Source organism: Ischnura elegans, chromosome 5 (assembly GCF_921293095.1).
Source record: "Ischnura elegans chromosome 5, ioIscEleg1.1, whole genome shotgun sequence".
NCBI lineage: Eukaryota > Metazoa > Arthropoda > Insecta > Odonata > Coenagrionidae > Ischnura > Ischnura elegans.
Window position 1 is genome coordinate 100,955,092 of NC_060250.1, and position 20,531 is coordinate 100,975,622.

At 37.3% G+C, this 20,531-nt stretch overlaps 1 protein-coding gene across 1 annotated transcript in view; it reads left to right on the plus strand.

The window, feature by feature from the left end:
* The window catches only part of LOC124159752, a 140,269-nt gene that overhangs the window by 47,633 nt on the left and 72,105 nt on the right, over positions 1–20,531 (plus strand). Inside the window, exon 5 of the mRNA XM_046535663.1 lies at positions 13,587–13,812. Within this exon, the coding sequence (XP_046391619.1) occupies positions 13,587–13,812 (226 nt within the window). The remainder of the gene's footprint in view (positions 1–13,586; positions 13,813–20,531) is intronic.

Genomic DNA, 20,531 nt, shown 5'->3' on the forward strand with positions numbered 1-20,531 from the left:
TTTCGATCAAAACTTTCAACTTGATTCATAATTTTAATAATGAATTATTCTGGAAATTGAAAAATACCCGATAGCTTATTATTTTCATTGCCCATTGAGTCTTAATCATCTAAATGTAATACTTTAAAATTATGCTTGTGTCTACTATTATATTAGTCATGTGCGCTGGGTAATCGATACGTTTCTGTTATTACTAGATGCCAGAAAAGGGGATTGCCTGCTGTTTTTTATAGTAGTTCAAAGCGTGGCTGTAGAAAAATGTTGCATTCATCGCCTACCCGGAATATTTGCCGTTGTGAGGCTAGAATACCGTATCCTGAGCATTTTGTTTGAGGGGGCCAAGTTTTGGCTTTTTTTCCGCCAACGTCGTACTTATCTATCAAAGTCCAAATCAAGGCCACGGCAGACCACTGCATCGGAATTCTAAATGCCTGGTTACTCTGGGGAAAGACTACAAAAACCTTTATGCCTTTTCCGCACTCATGGCCCGGTACGGAAATTTCTCATAGGGTCCTTCGCATGGATGTTAGCCTCGCGATCATCGTCTAGTTCAGACTCAGAGAATCCGACTTTGGGTCATTTGAACGATTTGTGGGCACAGTTTCTTCGTAGCGTAAGAGAAATTTGGCCCATATGAAAAAGTGGTAGCCTGCAGTAGCATAGTAGAATGAAAACAAACTACTTCATCCCCATTCGCGCTATAAATAAGAGCATATGATACTAATCATTGCTTGAAACTGTTCTTCAAGATACATTCTGATGTAACAGCTGTTTGAAAAGTTCAGAATGCTTGAGAAAAATATAACTCGTGTTTAACAGCCGTCACGTATTAATCCTTGCTTTTGACAATGCTCTCGAAATTGACTTGTTGCTTTTATTAAATCTACGATACGCTTCACCATTAAAATTTTTGTAAAATGATCAACATCATGTAACGTACCTATGGCCAATTATTAAAAAGGAACTTATTTCCTAAAAAGAATTAATTTTTGACGAAAGAAAGTTTTTGACGCGGTGAAATTTCTATAGGATAAAAACATTATGCATGCAAAAGGTTGCTGAAATAAATTTACCATGTCAAAGATATTTTACAATAATGTCATCAGTCTTGGTGTATTTGATGTAACGTAGGCCCATGTTAAAGGTAGAAAACCCCAGGTGTTGCAAAAGTATGGCATTTCTATGAAATAGAGGTGTATCGGATTGATCATAATTTAGAAATTCCCATGCAAAACGTTTTGCTCTTAAGTGACTTCAAATACACTGTTTTTGGTTTACAGTATTTATAAAATGTATATTTTGTCATAGTTAACACATTGTAACTTTTAGTTATATTATTTAGTTAGTTATCGTTAGGACTGTCGGTTAAATCAAACTTTCAGGTTCTAGTCTTTTTACTCCTTAATCCTATAGTGAATCTCTGAAGTCTTGTCGCGGCATATTTTACTTTCAAATTATTACAGGTTTTTAATTAGCCTATAATATCAAATTATGTCCGAGTCGGAGATAAATTTTAATGCGTCCTTAATAGGTCTTAATATTTCACCTTACAATCTATTTTTAATTCACTATTTTTCTTGGTGTTCGGTAATGCAATATGCTATAGCCATACTATGTGCAGTGGGTAATATATGCAAATTTCTGTGCTACCGGAGATGTACTGATTGATATTTAGGGCATATAAATCTAGTATCATGAATTTTGAAACTGAATCTGCAATTATTTAGCTTTAGTCATCAATATTACACTGGCTTTTAAAATCCGATACAGTTGCCTGATATTTACTGAGGGTATCATTATTTTCCTGTTACTGGCATGAAAATGCAAAGCGACCATCCCTGATGTCCATATTGAGATGAAAAAGATATTTAATTTCATTTTTCATGTATCATTTCAATATGGATATTCAGAATTTCCAAAAATTTTTTATATTTTTAATTTACATATCCCTCGTGTATTGATGTATGTGCGATTGTATTAGAAAACAATCGTTTCCCGTTTCGAAGGTCTTGAATTTGACCTCGAGGGTACTGTATTGGTATTCATATTGAGTTATTTTTCCATGTATACAAATAAATTTCCATTCCATTATACAGAAGCGCTGTGGCTACTTATCTACACCTCGGTTCCTCGTTTTCTCCTACAAAAACTTTGGAACTTTTACAAAGTTCGATACAGCAGCAAAAATATTTCTCAAAAAATCTCCCGGGGTAATGTAAAACCGCGTAAGGTTGGCTTGTAAGGCATACCATTATGTCTAGTTTAGTAAGCTATTTATGTAGTTGGTTTTCAAAATGCGCTGTTTCTGGTTTCTGGTGCATTAGCGGGCACGCTTAGCAGCAGCCCTGCAAAGTTGCGTCGTGGGCGTCTTGGTAGAAAAATTAAATAGATGGAATTTCTTGGAGTTTCAAATCCAGGTAATTTGCTTCTTTAAAAATTCCTTCAAAGTTTTAAGTGTTAAAAAACTATTCCCTTCTGGTACATATCAGTTAAATGGTTATTTATTTTTAACTATATGTTTTGTGACTATCAAAAGGTAATTCCTTCCTTTATTCCTTTTTAATCTTATGCCTTTTTTAAAGACGTTGTCACGGGAATGATGAAACATTTTTGCTTCGATCTTATGTAACCAAGAAGCAGAAAATAATTGGATAAAGAGTACTACCGTTCTGTAAATTTTGAAATAAAAGATGATCTCTCACCAATCAGGGAATATATCCCAAAAGAAAGGGATAAGTAGCAAAATTGCGAGTTTCTCCAAGCTGTTCGTTTCCCAAATGATCTCTCATTCCGGGAAGTTAAATGGTATAAGCCCATCCTTACTTTGTAAGTCAAGTTAAATCACCGAGTCGTTTGTTGATGTAGTTTCGTAATTTCTCTTGTCGTGACCCGTTAAGACGAAAGTTCTCAATGATTTAGTTCAAGGAAGACAAATTAACGATTACTTCGCCGGAGGTATACGTATGGTACTATTTTCGTTACCGCAACATCTGCAGTTATTCGCTCCCTCTCTCACCCTCAGGATATCGTGCGCTCGCCTCTAAAATTTTTCCGTATTCGGATCATGCAAAAGGGGAGAGAGATTTCCGTGTGATTGATTTCGCTAGCAGGGCTTTCGTTTGGCGGGACGTTTATGAGATGCCATTTGACGGGGAATTGTTTTCAACCAGTGCGAGTTTACTTATACGTCATTCTACATGAGCAAGCTACCCCGCAAGTCACCTCAAAAAGCGTGTGGCAGAGGGTGATAGGGCACCTGCCGCTTAACTCTGGGGGGAATTAAGGTGCGCACCTTGAGTTCTTTGATAATGGTCTAATTTTAAGTACAGCCTCATCAGCTCTACGATATTAACAAATTCTAATACCCATCGCTACATCTGAGTATTTTTATTATTTTATTGCTCCTACAGTACCTGGATATGTTGTAGAGTTCTCAAATGATACCTTCCTTTTCATTCTGAAAGATGTCTGTTCTCAAACTTTCGAGCATAGTTTAACTATAATTCCGGCGCGTAACTTTTCCAGCTGCTCCGAACCTAATCCGTATAAAAGCTTCCAATCACTCTTTCTTTTATTAGTGATTTTTGATGGCACGCTTCGCCATCCTTTTTATTTTATTTAGATTTTAGAAGCTAAATTTTTCGGCTAAGGATGCCATTTTTGTTGTGAATTCGAGGCGCAACCTCACGGGTGGGAATTAACTCTTGCTTTTGCTCTGCGACCCTTTCGCAAGGGGCTGGATGAATTCTGAAGCGATAACGGCTCAGCCACAAACTTTTTGTATGTATTTTCTCAGCGATAGACTTGAAGTTGTCGTGACTCGCCGATATTTTATTTCATCTGACGTTTTTACGTTCACTCGATCTACAATGTATGAATAGTGATTCTGGTGATACATCTTACCGAAGTAATGAGCTGCTTTTCATTTGCTGTTGCTACCATTACGATCCACGGTTTTCTTTACGACTGTTTCCTAGCTTTCCGATGACTTTATGTAACTTTTAACCGGCATTTTTAAGTATCAACGTTGATCATTTCAGCCACATTATTGCCTACCTACTTTCACTTTTTTGTCATTTTTTTTCATTGAATTTACAAAAAAAATTGATTTTCATTTATTTTCAAAAATATTTTTACACATGAAACTAGTGTATAATTTTTATATTTCCTTACGCTTTGAAACACTCCATTGCTTCTTCTTCTAGGGTAATGAACCTCTTAACTGCTATTTTCTAAACACTTCTCATAAAATATGTTGTAAACCCATCGCGGAATACTTTTTTATCATAACTGTATCCATTTATTGCGCTTAGCATACACTGTCTTTCAAAGGCACATGGGTTGCCGGAGGGTTCCACACATATATTACAGAATGAATTACAAAACAGCAACAAATTGTATTAATAAAACGAATAAAAACAAATTACATTATTCATTGACGCTGTGTCTTAGATATTTATAGAGAGAAGTAGAAGAATACGGACCTCCATCTATCTCCTCTGCATACCAAGCAATAACGTGACCCTGCATTCTCCGTTGACGAGGTCGATTGCATGATAATGTGGCCCATAGGGAGGGTAGGTAGAGACGGAGGACTCAATAGCGGGATAATACGGGGGTGGGCGGCCGGAAATAGTGGATCGCCGATGATAATGCGATATGTTGGGTCAGGGTTGCGTTTTGTGTATTTTTAGCTGCGCTGTAAAACGGTTCTCGATCAAGGAGCGGTCTCCCCATGCGGTTGATCCCTTTTATCTAGATCTTCTTCCGAGAAATACTCTATCGAAGAACAAAAAAAAACTATTACGATAAAGGAGGGTGAGGGAGTGAAAGAGAGTAAGGGTCAAATAAAATCTCCTTTCCAAAGGTCGCGAGTCCTCCAGTGAGCACGCAAGATTTGTATTAAGCTGCTATAGCGGGAAGTAAGTTCTCTATCAAAGTTTTTTTTTGCCACATCTAAGCGAAAATTTTGGATACGCTCTTTATTTGATACACGTAAAAGAGGTTTAACCCATTACCTCCCGATGATCTCGCATAAGATCACTTAAAAAATTGGCATATTTGGTAATTAGCTGTCTATATCCTAGAGTGTATTACCTTTATTTATAAGGTATATTCCTCTGATATCGATGTGAAATTTTAAAAACTTTAGCTTTAAATTAATTGATTTAAAATATATTATATGTTTGAATTTCGATATCATATGAGATCAACGGGAGTTAATAGTTTAATATAGCAAAGACGTCGATTAAATGTTGGTTTCAAGAGCATCTCAAAAGAGGAACTTTTCGTTTATTGTTTCTTTTTTAAAGAATTGTGCGTTCTACGTTATCTTTTAAATATCATATATATTTAAACTGCAGTTTTATCGCAGGTTGTCGTCAAAAACTTGCTTTTACGTAAATAATAAATTAAAAAACATAAATCCATAAAAATTTATTTGAGACGCGTTTCAATGCAAAATTCGAATTACAAATGTTGTATATTTTATGATAGTAAAGGTTTGGTTTGGAAGAGGCGTAAAATAAATGCTATTTTCAAAGTATCTCAAAACATGATCATCTAGTATTGGATTGCTTTTTAAAGGCCTTGAGCTTTCTGAATTATAGTTCTAAATTGTATTTTTTTGCAGGTCCTCGTTGAAACTCTTGTCTATACGGTAAAAATAAGTTTGATTACAGACAGAACTTCAAATGCCGTTAACCCAAAAATACAGATTTGAAGCGCGTTTTAACACAAAAAAATGCTCACCATTAATCATTCTATGCCCATATCCAAAAATTAATCCGTTACAAGAAATTCCTAGTCGTTTACTGCTACGTCTCAATACAATTTTTTGATTTCATTCGAACGCGTTCCAACGTTACATTAGCTTTTGCAAAGGGTGGAAAAAGAAAAGTTAATGAAGGTTCTATTAGGATTGGATTAAAAATTTAGTATTTCCCGGAAGGAAAATTTTTTTATGCTGGAGTGCCTCAGGAATGTTTCCTTTATCCCTGCGCTCTCACATACAAAGCGAGTCCTTTAAGCCAAGGAGGTAGGCAAATGCTAAAGTACCCTTGGTCCTTTTTACGACCTTTAGTCAGTCGTATATATGGTAAATTTAATGGTGTAAACTTACTAAATAGTCAATAATATACTCGCATTTATCTTTCTGGACCATTTCCACCTAAAAAATAAAATATGGACAGGATGTCGAATTTTTATTGAGTGGATTAATGTCGATGAACTATTCTTATTTCCCTCTGACACGCTGCAACGTACTTTCGGCATTGAAAAGTTTGGGCAAGAAAAGATTAATTAACATTTTCTTAGACTTTTTATTTCTCATGGCTTTTGATATGTGTAAGCATCTCAAGAATGCTTTGTCTTCGTAAACTCACTTAAAGAAGGAGTCCTATGAGCCACGGAGGTAGGTACACCAGAGGCTAATACTAAAGCACCCTGCGCCCTTTTACAAGCTTTAGGCAGTCGTTAGTGTGTCAAATTTCATAATGATGCAAAATTACGAAATAGTCAATGATATAGTTGCATCAATCTTAGCTGGATAATTTCAACCTAAAAAGCTAAATGTGGCCAAGACGTCGAACTTTAAGTGAGTGATTTAAATGTGTGGCTAGGTGCTATAAGGGCCAACGTCAAGATCGGTTTCTTTTCAGGAGAGCAGTCAGAATTTATAACGGAAAATTCAATCACATTTTAAGGTCAAACTAAAAAAAAAGTTTATTCCTCGGAAATTTCAGAAAATCATTGCCTCGAATCTCTTCTAAAATTGTTTTTTTTTTCAAATTTTTTTTATAGATTAACTTTTTGAGAGTTCAATCATGTGCTGTGACAATGGCACAAAACCTGCGATAACTTTTTTCCATACTTGTGACGGGCATTTTCCCTTTTTACACTACACAGTTTCCAATATTTAAAGCGCAATTGAAGTAAGTACTAATACAAAAGAGTAAATTTTTGCCACTGGCCCTTTTAGCACCAAGCCACAGGGTTTCTATATACTTTATATCATTTCCTTCCGACGCTTTGCGACGTACTTTGGCTAAAAGTGGTGGCAACGCAAGGTTAATGAAGGTTCTTTCTTAGATTTTTTTATATTCCACGGAGGGTAGCTTTTGATACGCATACGCATCTCAAGAATGCTTACTTTGTCTCAGCACACTCGCGTATAAAGCGAATAGGTTGAGCAAAGGCCGTAGGTATATCAGGAGGTGCATACTCACGCACTGCTCGCTCCACTGTAACCTTCAGCCGCTCCGAAGAATGGAATTTTATGAGGCAAGTCAGCGACAAATAGGCCAACGACGAGAACTAAGTTGCGCAGTCTGCTCTAGGGCGAAAATACCAGCGTATCTCTTTGACAGGCGGACATGGTTTCCGCTGAAGTTTTCTATTTGGGCTTCACAAGCAAGGAGACGTCCATTGCATAGTAATTTCCTGGGAAGTACTCCCCAATGAGCTATATTACTTTTTTCCCTGTCGTGCTATCGTTTCCATAAAAACCGATTTGAATGTTAAAACTTGCTTATTTTCATGCTGCGTCTTCCACTGAACTGTTTTTTTTTTCTTTCTATCTTGTGCGTCGCTTATTAAGTGGAGTAACGGCTGTGCTGGTGTTATTGAGGATATTCAAATGATAAACTGTCACCTCCACATCTCAGTGGTTCCACTTTTTGTGCGCTGCTATGCACTGAGCTGACTTCCTACGTAGGCTGTTGTCGTAATGGTCGGCATATCGCAATATAAAAGAATTTCATCGCGATTATTTCTATCTACTTTTGCATTTTTCGTAGAAAATGTTCATTAACTCATTGATTGAAATTAATTTCTCTTTCTTCCTTGTGCTAATAAAAATAGATTGCAAGTATCTCTTTAATATCCGCTCTCATGTTATGCATTTCTTTCAAAATGTGCACCTCGAAGCATTTTCCCACGCCGAAAATTTTTCTCGTTCGTGCAGTGCATTTAAGATTTAAAAAGATAGCTATATTCTGAAAATATTTTCAGATTAGCTAACCTTGTTTCTAAATTATTACTAAGCGTTGACAGAAATAAAACATGCATTAAAATTATTTGTACGTGTAAAATGGTCATTGGTACGGCACGGATAAAATAGTGCAATCAAGGATAAATAAACCGCAAATTTAAGTTTAAGTATTCTGTAATTTATTTTTGTAAAAATATTTGAAACACGGTTTTTTTTAATAATGCCTAGTGCGGTGAATATAATGAGAATGAAAATATCTAGAACCATGTTTTTCATAGCTATCTATTGGCATCGATTAATTTTCTACAATGTGCAATAATTAAAATTGATCATTTAAAACCCTTTATGAGAATTCTATTCTTTGCGTTCACGATCGCATAACCTCCTTTCCATTTCATCGGAAGAAAATCTAAAATACATAATTTCTTGAATCAATTACGCAAATATTGTCAAATCTTTTTCTCCTCGAATTTCCTTTTAAACCTGAAGGAAGTAGGTCTATGTATTTATCACTTAGCTTCATAAGTTCATCAATCTCACAAATATCGTCAAAATCTTTTTCTCCACCAATCTCCTTCAAGTGAGTATATGTATTTATCATTTATCTTTTAAGTGATTCTTTGAACTACTTTTGAAACAGGTTTATAAACACCAACCTCTCATTAAGGAAGGTGAATTCTTGGAAGGTGAGAAATAAACAGGAAACCTCTTATTTATCATCGACCTTAGGCAGGATCTTTTTTTTCCTTTTTTGGAACCAATTATATTAATTTCGGAGAAGTGAAAGAGCAATGTCTGTTGAGACGGGGCTCCTGCGTGACTTCGTGGCATTTCGTGGACTCGGGGAGGGTCAACAAAGGACGTGAGTAAAGATTTTGCGCGCCCTATTTTTAGGAACTGGGTGAAGCACGAGACCTAAAAGTTTAATGCGATTGGCTCTCTCTCTCGGTGGTTGGCGGGAGGGAGGGTTGGATGGGCCGATTTCGAATTTCAGGGCGTAGTCACAAGATCTCTCCGGACTGGAGACGATTAGAAATGAAGAGATTTTGCGGTGATCTTGGTTCTAATCGTTTCATTTTAAGGTATATCCGCCCAGAACAATTTCTGCTCACGATTGTGAAGATATTTAGTTACGTTGCTCCTACGATCTTGTTTTTAATCCAGTGAAATGTTTTGCACATACGTTACCTTTTCTCTTATATTATTACCGAGAGGTAAAATATTTTTTTGAAAAAATATAGGCTTAACAGAGACTTGAACGCGGGACACAGTTTAATACTTCATGAACTTTATGAAACCGAGGATACGAAAAGGAAAAGACCGTGTATATTAAAATGGATATGTATTTTCTAACCTACTTTTTCTTCATATATTGTTCTTAAGATTAATATAATTCTGTTCCAAAAATTTATGCAGACATATATAAATATGCGGAGAATTGGAGAATTGGAAGTGAACGTTTATGCTCCGGCTACTGCCAGCTGAGCGAATTCGTATTTTTGGGCTACTAGATGAGCGGATTGGATTCGGTGGGCGATTGTTGAGCGTTTGTGAAGTAGTCAGTGGAGGTATCGATGAGTCTAAATTCAACAATGTAAGAAAAACTTTTTTGAATTTAGCGTAGACTTTTATTGTTACAGTTCCACACCAGTAGTGGTGGTTACAGATGGGATGCGCGCACCCCCTCTTGCGGGGCCACCTTTATTACCAAAAACTGCAGAACCACAATTGTAATTTTTTTATATCATAAGATGGCATTGTCTTGAATATGTGTATAGTCACATTAATTAAAAATTTCTGAAGTTCTGCATGTGACACTATTATTTTTTATTTCGATAAAAGTAAAGGTAACTCTGGATGTCTTTTGCACCCCCTCCCTTGAGTTTTCTCTGTATCTGCTACTGTTCCACACCGAGTATAATTTTAGCTATAGTGCAAGGAAATTTGAAGCATTGACATGGGAAAGGTAGTAGGTAACAAAATGCGAATTTCACAGGAGACGAAAGAAATAGGTTTGCCAACAGTGTGAACCTTATGTTAGCAATTGATATATAGTAGCAATTGACATTCTACCTTGTCCATGCCATTGGTATGTGCATGTTAAAATGGACATGTATTTTCTAACCTACTTTTTCTTCATATTGTATTCCTTAGATCGGTATAACTCTGTTCCAAAAATGTATATATACATATTTAAATATGCGGTTGAGAAACCGGGAGCCGTCTTATTATACCTCTAATGTCTGATTATACTCCTCAATGAAAGAACGAACTTTCGATTTTTTTCTGACTCCATCTTAGCCATGCCCACGCTTCAATTGACCAATTGTGTCCCTTGGCTATTTCTCTCCCTCTGTCGTAATTTGATACTTTTTAATGGAAGTAATACCTTAGTTAGTTGGAATCCTAGTTCAGATTGTTTTGCATAGTGCAGGAATTGGCCATTGCGAAAATTTTACCAGTTCGAAATAAGTTTTCAACCTCAACTACAAGAGCGGATTTTCTTTCGGTCGCTCATCAAAAACACCATACAAGTGACTGCGCATTTAAGGGAACTACGCGTCTCCCACACCACAAGCTCAAATGATTTCTGACCGTAATTTGTTAGTTTAAGGTTAGTGGCAATCTCATTGACAACATATATTGTCAACACACTGCCTCAATTGCTTCTCCCGCCAAGTGTGCACCACTACGGAGAGACAGCCAGAAAACTCGTATAATGGCTTCAGTGTTGACATGCCTTGACCTTAATGCTGATAAAAGAGTATTTTTTAAATGCACTGTGGCTAGAATATGAAACAGTGTGAAACATTACGCCCCATTCACACTCAAACAAAAGAAGAAACTGATCCATTACAACTCCCGTCATCTCAGCGCTGATGCAGTCCGACTGCTCCTTGAGCAATTTCAATGGAGCATTTTCTATCACCCGCCGTGAAATGTCGACAAAGTGCCGTGTGACTTCCATCTGTACGCTGAAATTGAAAAAGTGGCTAGGAGGGAAGCGTGTTTAAATGGACGATGATCTTCAGGGCAAAGGCAAAAATACGTTGGAAGTCATTGGCGGAAACATTCCATGAAGAAAGTATAGTAAAGCTTGTCCGCAGGCACGACCTATTCCTCAATTGTCGAGACGATTATGTCGAAAGGACATCACAAATGTGCTCAATATTTACGTATGACATGATTTTAATCAATCATTTCGCCTTCTGTCCATGGCCCATTTAAGGTTGACAAAAAAACAGCCCTTGTAAATTCAAATAGCGATGGATTCGTTCTAAAAACGTGTATATGAAAAATAGAAACTTTTCAGGGGAGTAAAAAAAGATTAATTTTTTTAATTGCATATAAATTTTATTGAAATTAAACACCAAAAATACTTAAAACTGAAAAAGAAGCATACATTTGCAAACAAGGAGTTGTTATTTGCTTGAATTTAATGTTTTACTAACAGTATTAGCAGTATTAACTCTGACCGGCCAAATTTTGAGATACGTGCTGTTAGAACTTAGACGTCGATATGTATTTTACGAAGCCTTTATTGTCACTGTGATCCTCGGTGACATTTTATCCCTATCTTGCGTTCCTGATTTTTTATAATCCTATTTTTAAGTAAGATCTGCTATCAAAATTCTCCATAAAACTATTGCAGTAATCGCATGCTGTGTATTTTACAATAGAAGTAAACAGAAATTTATCCTTACTTTTCTCTACAATTTCTGGTTAATTTGTTAACTGATACCTATATATTTCTATCTAGTATTTTCGTTGATGGCCTGATTACTCCTTCTACCCATCAGGTTAATTTCTTGCGTTCGTAATCCTCCACTCATAGGAGAAGGTCATAGGTACATACATTAAGTTCATTAATTTTAATCCACTTGTCTTTCACAAGGAGGATGCAAAACAAGTGCCTATTTACTCTCATTTTTTTCAATTTAGCCTCAATTTCTTTGTTTGTATTTACGATTGCTACGAGCTCTCGTAAACGTGCATTTCTGAGAGAGGTACAACGAGAGCAAGATAAAAGTCAAAGTAATGACAGGCGTTGGGAGCCCTGACCCTGCAATGACTAATTACTCCGCCGCTCTAATTACTGCGCCGATTACATAAGATTAATTGCGTGAGGTCTTTAGGCGCTTAGCGATCGCTCGGTAATTAATGTTTTTGGGTCGAGGCAAGAGGGGTAGTGAGTCTGACATCAATTGTCCTTCGTCTGGTGATTGTGGAGGGCGGACACTCCACGCATCCACGATGTTCCTAAGCCCCCAATTTTCTCTGAAGGATCCCCTGTCCTTAGGCTGCCTTAGCTCATCCATTTTCTCTAAAACTATACCACGCTTTCAAGTTTCCTCTTTGCAGGCCGTTTTACACGGGGCACGGAATTGCGCAGGTTAGAGCTGCATTACTTTTTAAAATGGCGTGGAAGTGCATGCATGAACGCATGAATGCATGAACGAAATTAGAACAGGGGCTATTTTTGCGTCTCGCATCCACGCATTCTCGCATATGTTCTAGCAATTCACCGCTTTACACGACGCAATTTTGATTGCGCCTTCGCACATACGTCAGATTGCGCAATTCCGTGTACCGTATAAAACGGCCTTGCTAACAACGGCATCAGCATTTTCGATGTGTATTACTATAAAACTTAATGGATGTTACGATTTATTTAGGATAAAAAAATGTATTTAAAAGTCTCTGCCGCATTAAAAATAAACCAATGAAAAATGCTCACTTCCTACGCTTTCTACAGTCTACAATTGCTAGAGTAAGAATGATTTTTCGTATTCAGAGTGTTTCAGGGGAGGAAACTGTTACACTTCAGGAGGTGGTAGGGGAGAAAAATTAAAATATTTTTTGTCAATAAACATGGGATCTGACTGATCCATGCCAACGCAACAGTTTTTTGGATTTATTTTGCAGTTACAATGAATACTGTTTTTCGTCAGTACCCAGTATTTTCGACATTTTACACAATACTTTGGATTTTTAAGGACATAAAATAATTAATATTGAACGAAAATTTGCTGTTATAATTGTCGGAAATAATTAATTATATAGGAGCTTGGAGCGAATGCCAACAAGACCATTGCCCTATCTCACCCATTTTGAGATTAATAACCATCGGATACACCCTTTATAAATCATAAACATCCCCCTAAAAAGTCAACTCATGCAATGCATGCTGCTTTGCTCCCACTGTTTTATTTAACGAGTTTACCCCTTGTGTGTAATGGTTATTTTTTGAGTCTCAAATATCAAGGACTTTTCTGCATGCAATAAATCTACCCAATTTAATAAATATTCGGATATCTTAAACCTCCAAATGTACTATTCACTCACAAAATTAATTAATTTATTTATTTTCAAATTCCCATGTACAGCGCATACCAGCCTTTCACAACGTGGTTCCCAAGATAAACAATGCACAACAACGCAAACACTATGGATTGGGACTACCTATCCAAGTGGGCCTAAAACCCACGACCTTCGGTTTGGCAGGCGAGGGCTTTACCCCTCCGCCACCGAGGCCAGCGATAATTATGACACGATAAAATGATACTAATATGTTCCATTTCTTTTATTCTGGCAGCGACCTCAGCGCCGGTGGGCCGCGGCGGCGACGCGTCGTCGGAGGTGGCGTCGACGGGCGGCGTCGACGGCGTCGGGGGCGGCGGCTCGGGTGACGGCGACCCGGGTGCCGTGCGCGCCGCCCAAGCCTCCGCCCTGCTCCTGCTCGCCCTCTCTGGCTCCGCCGTTAACGGCCTCGCCGTCCTCGTCTTCATCCGAAGACCCACGCTCAGATCACCCTCTAACAGGTAAGAGTCATGGACCCATGATGTTTTTGGGGTGTCAGTCTGTCTGCATTTCGCACAGTCACACTTTAGGATCTATCCCAGGCGCATAAAGTGCTACAGGAATGGGGTTTGGTGCGTTCGGCGCGGAATCTCTGCACACACATTTTAGACTTAATCTTATCGCTGTAGCTCGACATTGAGTAAAATTGCCAAAACGGTCCAAAAACAGGGTTCCCACTGAACGGGATGCAAACATGGAGAAGCCGTTATTAATTCCTGTTTCTCAACTGCATAATGGTCTCCTTTGCAAAACTATGGCAAAGGAGAGCCAGGCACTGGCATGACGTAATTAATTCCATGTCCCCCAACCATTTGACCGTTTCTCGGAATTGACCCATGATTCTCGCGATTCTTGGACCATGACAAAAAACAAGTTATCAACCGGTGGCGCAGCACAGTCAATCTGGGCATGGAAAAAATAGGTTGGCACTGCTAGTCTATACATGTATTAAGTTTGTAGCGTTTCAGTCTGCCTACATTGAAGGTAAACTTCGTGGCCCCTTGCCTCACATCCGCGATGGCCAGTGTCGAGAGCGGCAGGAATTGAATTCGAGGATTGGAGTCGAGGTGGTCCGCTCGCATTGAATGCGAAAATATAATGCAGTCCCTGACGGAAGATAGAGCGACGCTTGGAGGACGGGCGTTCGCCACATCACAGCGGCAGGAAGGCAATTCGCGGCTGCAGTCGAAGTGGTCCGGTGGCATTGAATGCAAACAAAAAATTCTGTGCTCGTCGTGAGACGAGTAAATTTGTGCTAGCATGACACAATGCATGCTTTTGAACAAGGAGACTGTACAGAGGAGGCTCAATTCCATCCTGTAGAAGCCTGATTTCTGTTTCCGCTTCGGTCGCATTTTAATCGGCTTTCAAAAATGTCCGCGGCGCGGTGATGACTGCGATCCAATTTTTTCAATATTTTTCATTATAATGTTTGTAATAGAGAGGAATAGCATTGTAAAGTTATAAAATTTGATAAATCACATAATGATGCATTTAAATTTCGGTCAACAGTCATAATACCTTATTTCTCCGTTAAACTCGGGTCACTTTTTCCGTCAGCGACGCGTGTGGCGACTTCCTCAAGCCCATTTAAATGCGCGGTGGTTTATAACACATTTGGAGGCCGACTTGAGGATCCTCTCGTGTAACATCAGTGCTTTCGAAAAAACATCGCGTTTTTATGCGTTCGAGGGAGAGTTACTCTGCACTTGCATTTTAGACTTGATCTCATCGCTTTAGCTCGAGATTGCGTGGAATTGCGGGCAAAAACGAGTAAATATGAATCAAAAACAGTCTGCCTACAAAACGAGAAACATACAGTGGCTAGCCACAATTTATTCTCGTCTTCCCACTGCAGTGGTCCTTTAGGAAACTCTGGTAATCAGGGACAGGTGCGACACTTTGACAAGCAACAGCGCCACAACGATATGCAACGACCAGTAGCGCAGCAGAGTCAACCTTGCTGTGGAACCAGCAGGTTGACACTCTTAATTATATTAATTATTATACCTACTAAGGAAGGTTTGCGTAGAGCATTTAAGAATCAGTCTTCCTTCTCCAAACTTGAACTTCCTTCCATTCACAAAGAGACCTCCTCCCTTTAGTTTCTCTGTTGTAAATCCCTATACATCGCTATATAAATCTAACTATATATGTAGGAATGTTCGCGAATACAAGGTATAGCGTCTGTCGCAAATGACCAACGTAAAATAATTTCCATATCTTGACAGGACGATTGATGATTGGAATGTACTCCATGCAGAACTGTTCCGCCCTTTCCTAGTAACTTGAAGATTTTAAGAATAATTGCAAGACAGTTCTCTTGGAAAACTAATTTCAATATTAATTTTAAATTTTCAAGTAGACTGATTTACATTTAGATTTATTTTGGTGATTTATTTTAATTAGTTTACTGGTATGATCTAGCAAATAGCCTATTTGTTACAGTTTATATTATCATACTAGGGCCACTTTTTTCAACCTGCGATAGCTCAGCACTTAGCAATGACATAATTTTAAATAATCATTTCGTCTTCTGTTCATATCCCATCGGAGCTTGGAAAAAAGGTCTTGTGATATAAATCCTGATTTCTTCTTTTAAATATTTTTCTTAATTTCCTATGTACTGAATGTGTATAAAATTCATAGTCATTGTTTAATTTATTGTGTATATAGACTACACCTATGCCGATAATCCATCTCATAATTCAACTCTTTCCCTTGGTAACTGCACAAAATTGCATTTTTCATAATTGATATGTATGTAGTTATACACATAAGGTTTTGCATAATTAAAAAAAATCTTTGCTTAAAAACAAATGAAGGGACAGAATCTTTCACAACCTTAGTTGACAAGGATGAATTCTACATAATTACCATTGACATTTCAAGAGGATTGCGTAAGTGGGAGCGAAAATACGACATATTTCATCTTTCTACAATATGTGCTGCGCTGAACTTCTTCTTTGTCGCGGAAAGTTCCATTCCATTCTTTCAAGGGTCAATACATCCCTGATGACTTAACTCCCCTAACTATTTTCCCCTGTAGAAATTTGGTTCTTCGTGCCTTCCTCATTTCATCGTGCTCTATGGTTCTGTTGGTTCAAAGTTTGAGGACCTCTGGCGGAGATATAGTCATAGTAATAATAATAATATGGTTTATTGTTCTCGGACTTGTCCATTAAGAACAAAATGGTGTAATGCATTGCAATAGAGCTCTTAATAGACAAATAACAAACACTTATATGAGGAAAATATCGAGATAGGTGGATAAAGTACAGTGAAAATCGCATGAAAGTATGAAAGAAAACAATAAAAAATAGATTTATGCACTTTTAAGAGCGTTTATATTGCGGAAAAATATCTTTACCTATAAACAGACAAAGAGAAAGAATCCTTTACATTCTTCGGAACACTGCATCATTATCGTGCTCCGACAAAGGGGAAAGATTTTTCATAAGATGTCGTTCGGAGGAGGGAACTGTTAACCATCGTAGATAATGTCTTCTCCATCCGAGCAGTCATTTCTACTAGTCATAGCCAGCCAGTTCCACCTTATATGTACCTGGCATTATGTCTTGGCATGCGCTTCAATTTCATTAGCGTATTAAAAACTAGTGACGCGAGAATTGATTTTTGATGCCTTTTATTTCCCCTCTGACTGCGGCTGATCGCGTAATAAAATCATAACTAGGTCATTAGGGGAAGGAAACAGGTTTAATAATTGAATAATAATTATTAATAACGGCTGACGCTCTAGCACGGGGTATTTCACGGATGGATGCGCTAGAAAAAAATATTGGAGCTCAATGAACGCTAGTTAGTATGGAACTGCCATCGATGAAACATTTGTAATTAGAATTTCAGCGAAGCATTCTTTTCTACTTTGACGGATTTAAGGTTAGTGTTTTTTAAGCGAGCAGCGTGATTTTAATGTCGTTCTGCTACAGTAAGGGATTAAAAAGTAATCAGTGGGACGTGTTTTTGATCAGTATTAACACGTGTAGCCTCATAAAATGAAAGCAAATGAAATTGCTATGATTCTGTTATACATATAAAGCCATTCAAACTGCATCCCAGTGCTTATTTGGTGTTTTATATATGTGACGTAATTTCATATATTAAATATTCTCTCTGTTTGATTCAGCATTCCGGCCCAATAAAGCTAATTTATCAGAATACTCATGTGGACACAAAGCACCTACCCTGAGAAAAAACTATCAGAACCAATTCTTTCGGCCAATGAAGTGTAATATAGCTTTGTGCGTGCTTTAACTTTTGCGGTTAATGGTGATTTTTTAAGGAGAAATTTAATAGGAAGAATTTATTAGGATTTTTTTAATACTTGTGTATGCTCCTGAGATGGTATTGCTTTTTTGTGTATGATAGGTATTTTATGAAACATATCGTTCCTTTTTGAGATACTGCGCTGGTTAATGGAAGCCACTTTACGAGGGTAGTACTCTAAAAATTGTTAAGATGAATTTTTCTGTCCACTTCCTTGGTGTTATTAAACATCTTAAAAATTATACACCGATGAAAAAAAATAGCTAATATTTTCCTGAAGTGTAACTCAACTTGCATACCCTTTGAATCACAATTGCTATACCCGTTTTACTTTCAAAAAAGCAGTAAGCTTCAAATCACTGCATTCAGGGGAAGAGGATACTCCATTTAATGTTGTTCATATGTTATTAAACCATTCTGTCTGACCTAATATGAATGCATTAATCAATTACTCACTTCAATGATCATAGCGCTTTTAACTAAATAATTCACTAATACAATTACTAGATTATTATAAGCAACCTGATTACCTGAAGGATGCTTAATTTTAATTGTTGAGGTCATCGATAATTTATAAAAGAAATTCTCATCTGATTAAATGAAATTCATTTTTAATTATATCTGTTATCGTTTTGTGAGTTTTATTTCGCTATTGTTTGAGCTATAACATAATCTTTGCTATTGCATTTTGCAGTCAAATCATCACGAAAAATAATGTCGTCATTTTTCCTTCTCTTCTTTTTGCTACTTCTCACTCCTTGACCATTTTAATATCCAGTTAATTCCTCGTTATAATGACCACTGTTGCGAAATTTCATGCAAATTAAGTTTGTTAATAGAGGGTAGCATTAATTACAGCCAATGAAATTTCCAGCGAGAAAATTTATTGATTAGCCATGGTGTTGCAACCCTTAAAAATCATATTAGGGCGAGATATGGCTAGGGGTACAAGTAATTTTGGTTCTTAACAGAGATGGGTACAGACATTGATAAACGGAATATACAAAAAACTTGGTTACCAATGGATCCGAATCAGTTTTTATTCTGTGCTGACATCGAGAGGATTATCAAATAAATTACGTAATATCGAGATGATCTCGTTTGTTGTCTTTACCTAATTTTTATACCTGTACCTTTTGACGAAAATAAATCACTTGTACCCATTAGCTTCTAACCTCCTCGTATCACCCAAATTTAGATGATGAATATAAGGTATTCTTAATCTTTCGATTCCTCTGTGTGGAAATAATTAACAAGTTTTTGGCTACTGTTAATATATAAACAAAATGGTATCGGCAGTGATCACGGGATATTTAAGTCTCTAGAATGTAAATAAAATTAACGGGTAGAATAAAAAACAAGGACGAAGGTGACGGTCTGCACTCCTTCCAGACGACACTTCTTCTTTTGGCGTGAAAAAAAAGTCTTCACGTTTTACGGCAAGTGCCTCATGAAAAGTTTCGTTCGTTCGCCACTCCAGAAATTTTGCATCTAACTCCTCAACTTTCGTTGAAAAGTGATGATGATTTCTTTTTTTCCAACGATTCCGAGCAGTTCATTTTCATTCGGTTTTTGTTTCGCGAACAGTTGGCAGGAAAACCTGGTTGTGCTCGCGCGACGCCTTTTACTTCGCCGTCGCCGGTCGTGAGAACGGCAGTTCACGGTGATTGGGTCATTTTTTCGAATGTGAGCCCGCGAGGGAAAATATCGCTCCTCTTTTTTTTATTTCGGTGTGCTCCGAAGAACTTCGGTTAAGTGCCGGGAGGTGGCGCTCGATAAAGACAAAAGAAGTGATCTTACCGTTAGAAATTCTCGCCTCACTTGAAATTGATATATGCACACTCGTGACCTTCAACGATGCCTGCCGATTATTTCCATTCTCTCAAAGATAAAGCTTCTTCATTTTTACGATTAATAGTAACAGTGACTTCACGTTTTTTTCATTTATACTCCATTTTTTGTATTGCTGGGGTTATTCATGATTTATCCTAGACATTGAGTGGTTGTCAAGCCATACTACCACATTCAAAACCAGCAACCAATAATGAAATGGGGTGAACTCGCATTCATGAAAACCAAGGAGCTCTGCTTATGGGTATTATTTTCCTTCTTTTCGTAAAACATACGAAGTAGTTAAGTCTTGGGATGTATTTTATAGTTTTTTTTATAATGACCCCATTTAGCCCCAATCCTTGGCCATCACCAATTCAAGGAAGTATTAGCACATGCAAGGGCAGTATTTCCCTAACTGAACATATGATGCTCAAAAGGTATCAGACCTTTATAAAGAGCTATTTACCAGTGTCATTTTGGTGTTTTCATTTCCCATAATGTGTGGAATGGGAGGCTTAACGTTGGTCTAAGCTCTAAGTAACTTTTCAGCCATCATGCGCGCACTATTTCCTCATAGGCTTTATTCACACGACCCTCGAGACTTAGATATGATTTGCTTAGGTTATTACACGCTTTTTATTAACTTACTTAGTCTGTTTTTCTGTTTCATTGATGGAATTTTTTAATTGATTTTGTATAACATCGTCTCATTGGCTTGAAATTTGGCGCAATTGCTTACTTCTGATGGCAATTTAATTTTCAATAATCAGGTATTTGAAATATTGTTTCGTTGTGTTCAATTGAATAAATTTCCACATAGAAATATCGTGTTAAAGATTATGAATAGATGGCAATACTTAACTTTTTGGGCGGAAATTTTTTTAGCAGCTCTAGTGTAATTGATGACATGATTTATCAATAAAAAGAAAAAAATAAGAATACAATAAAAAGCCATGTTTAATAAACGCGCTAATTCAAAAAACACTATAACATGCACTGAAAATTAAAATAATTAGCTTGATGATGGCAAAAATGATGAGAAAGCATATTAGTGAGGATA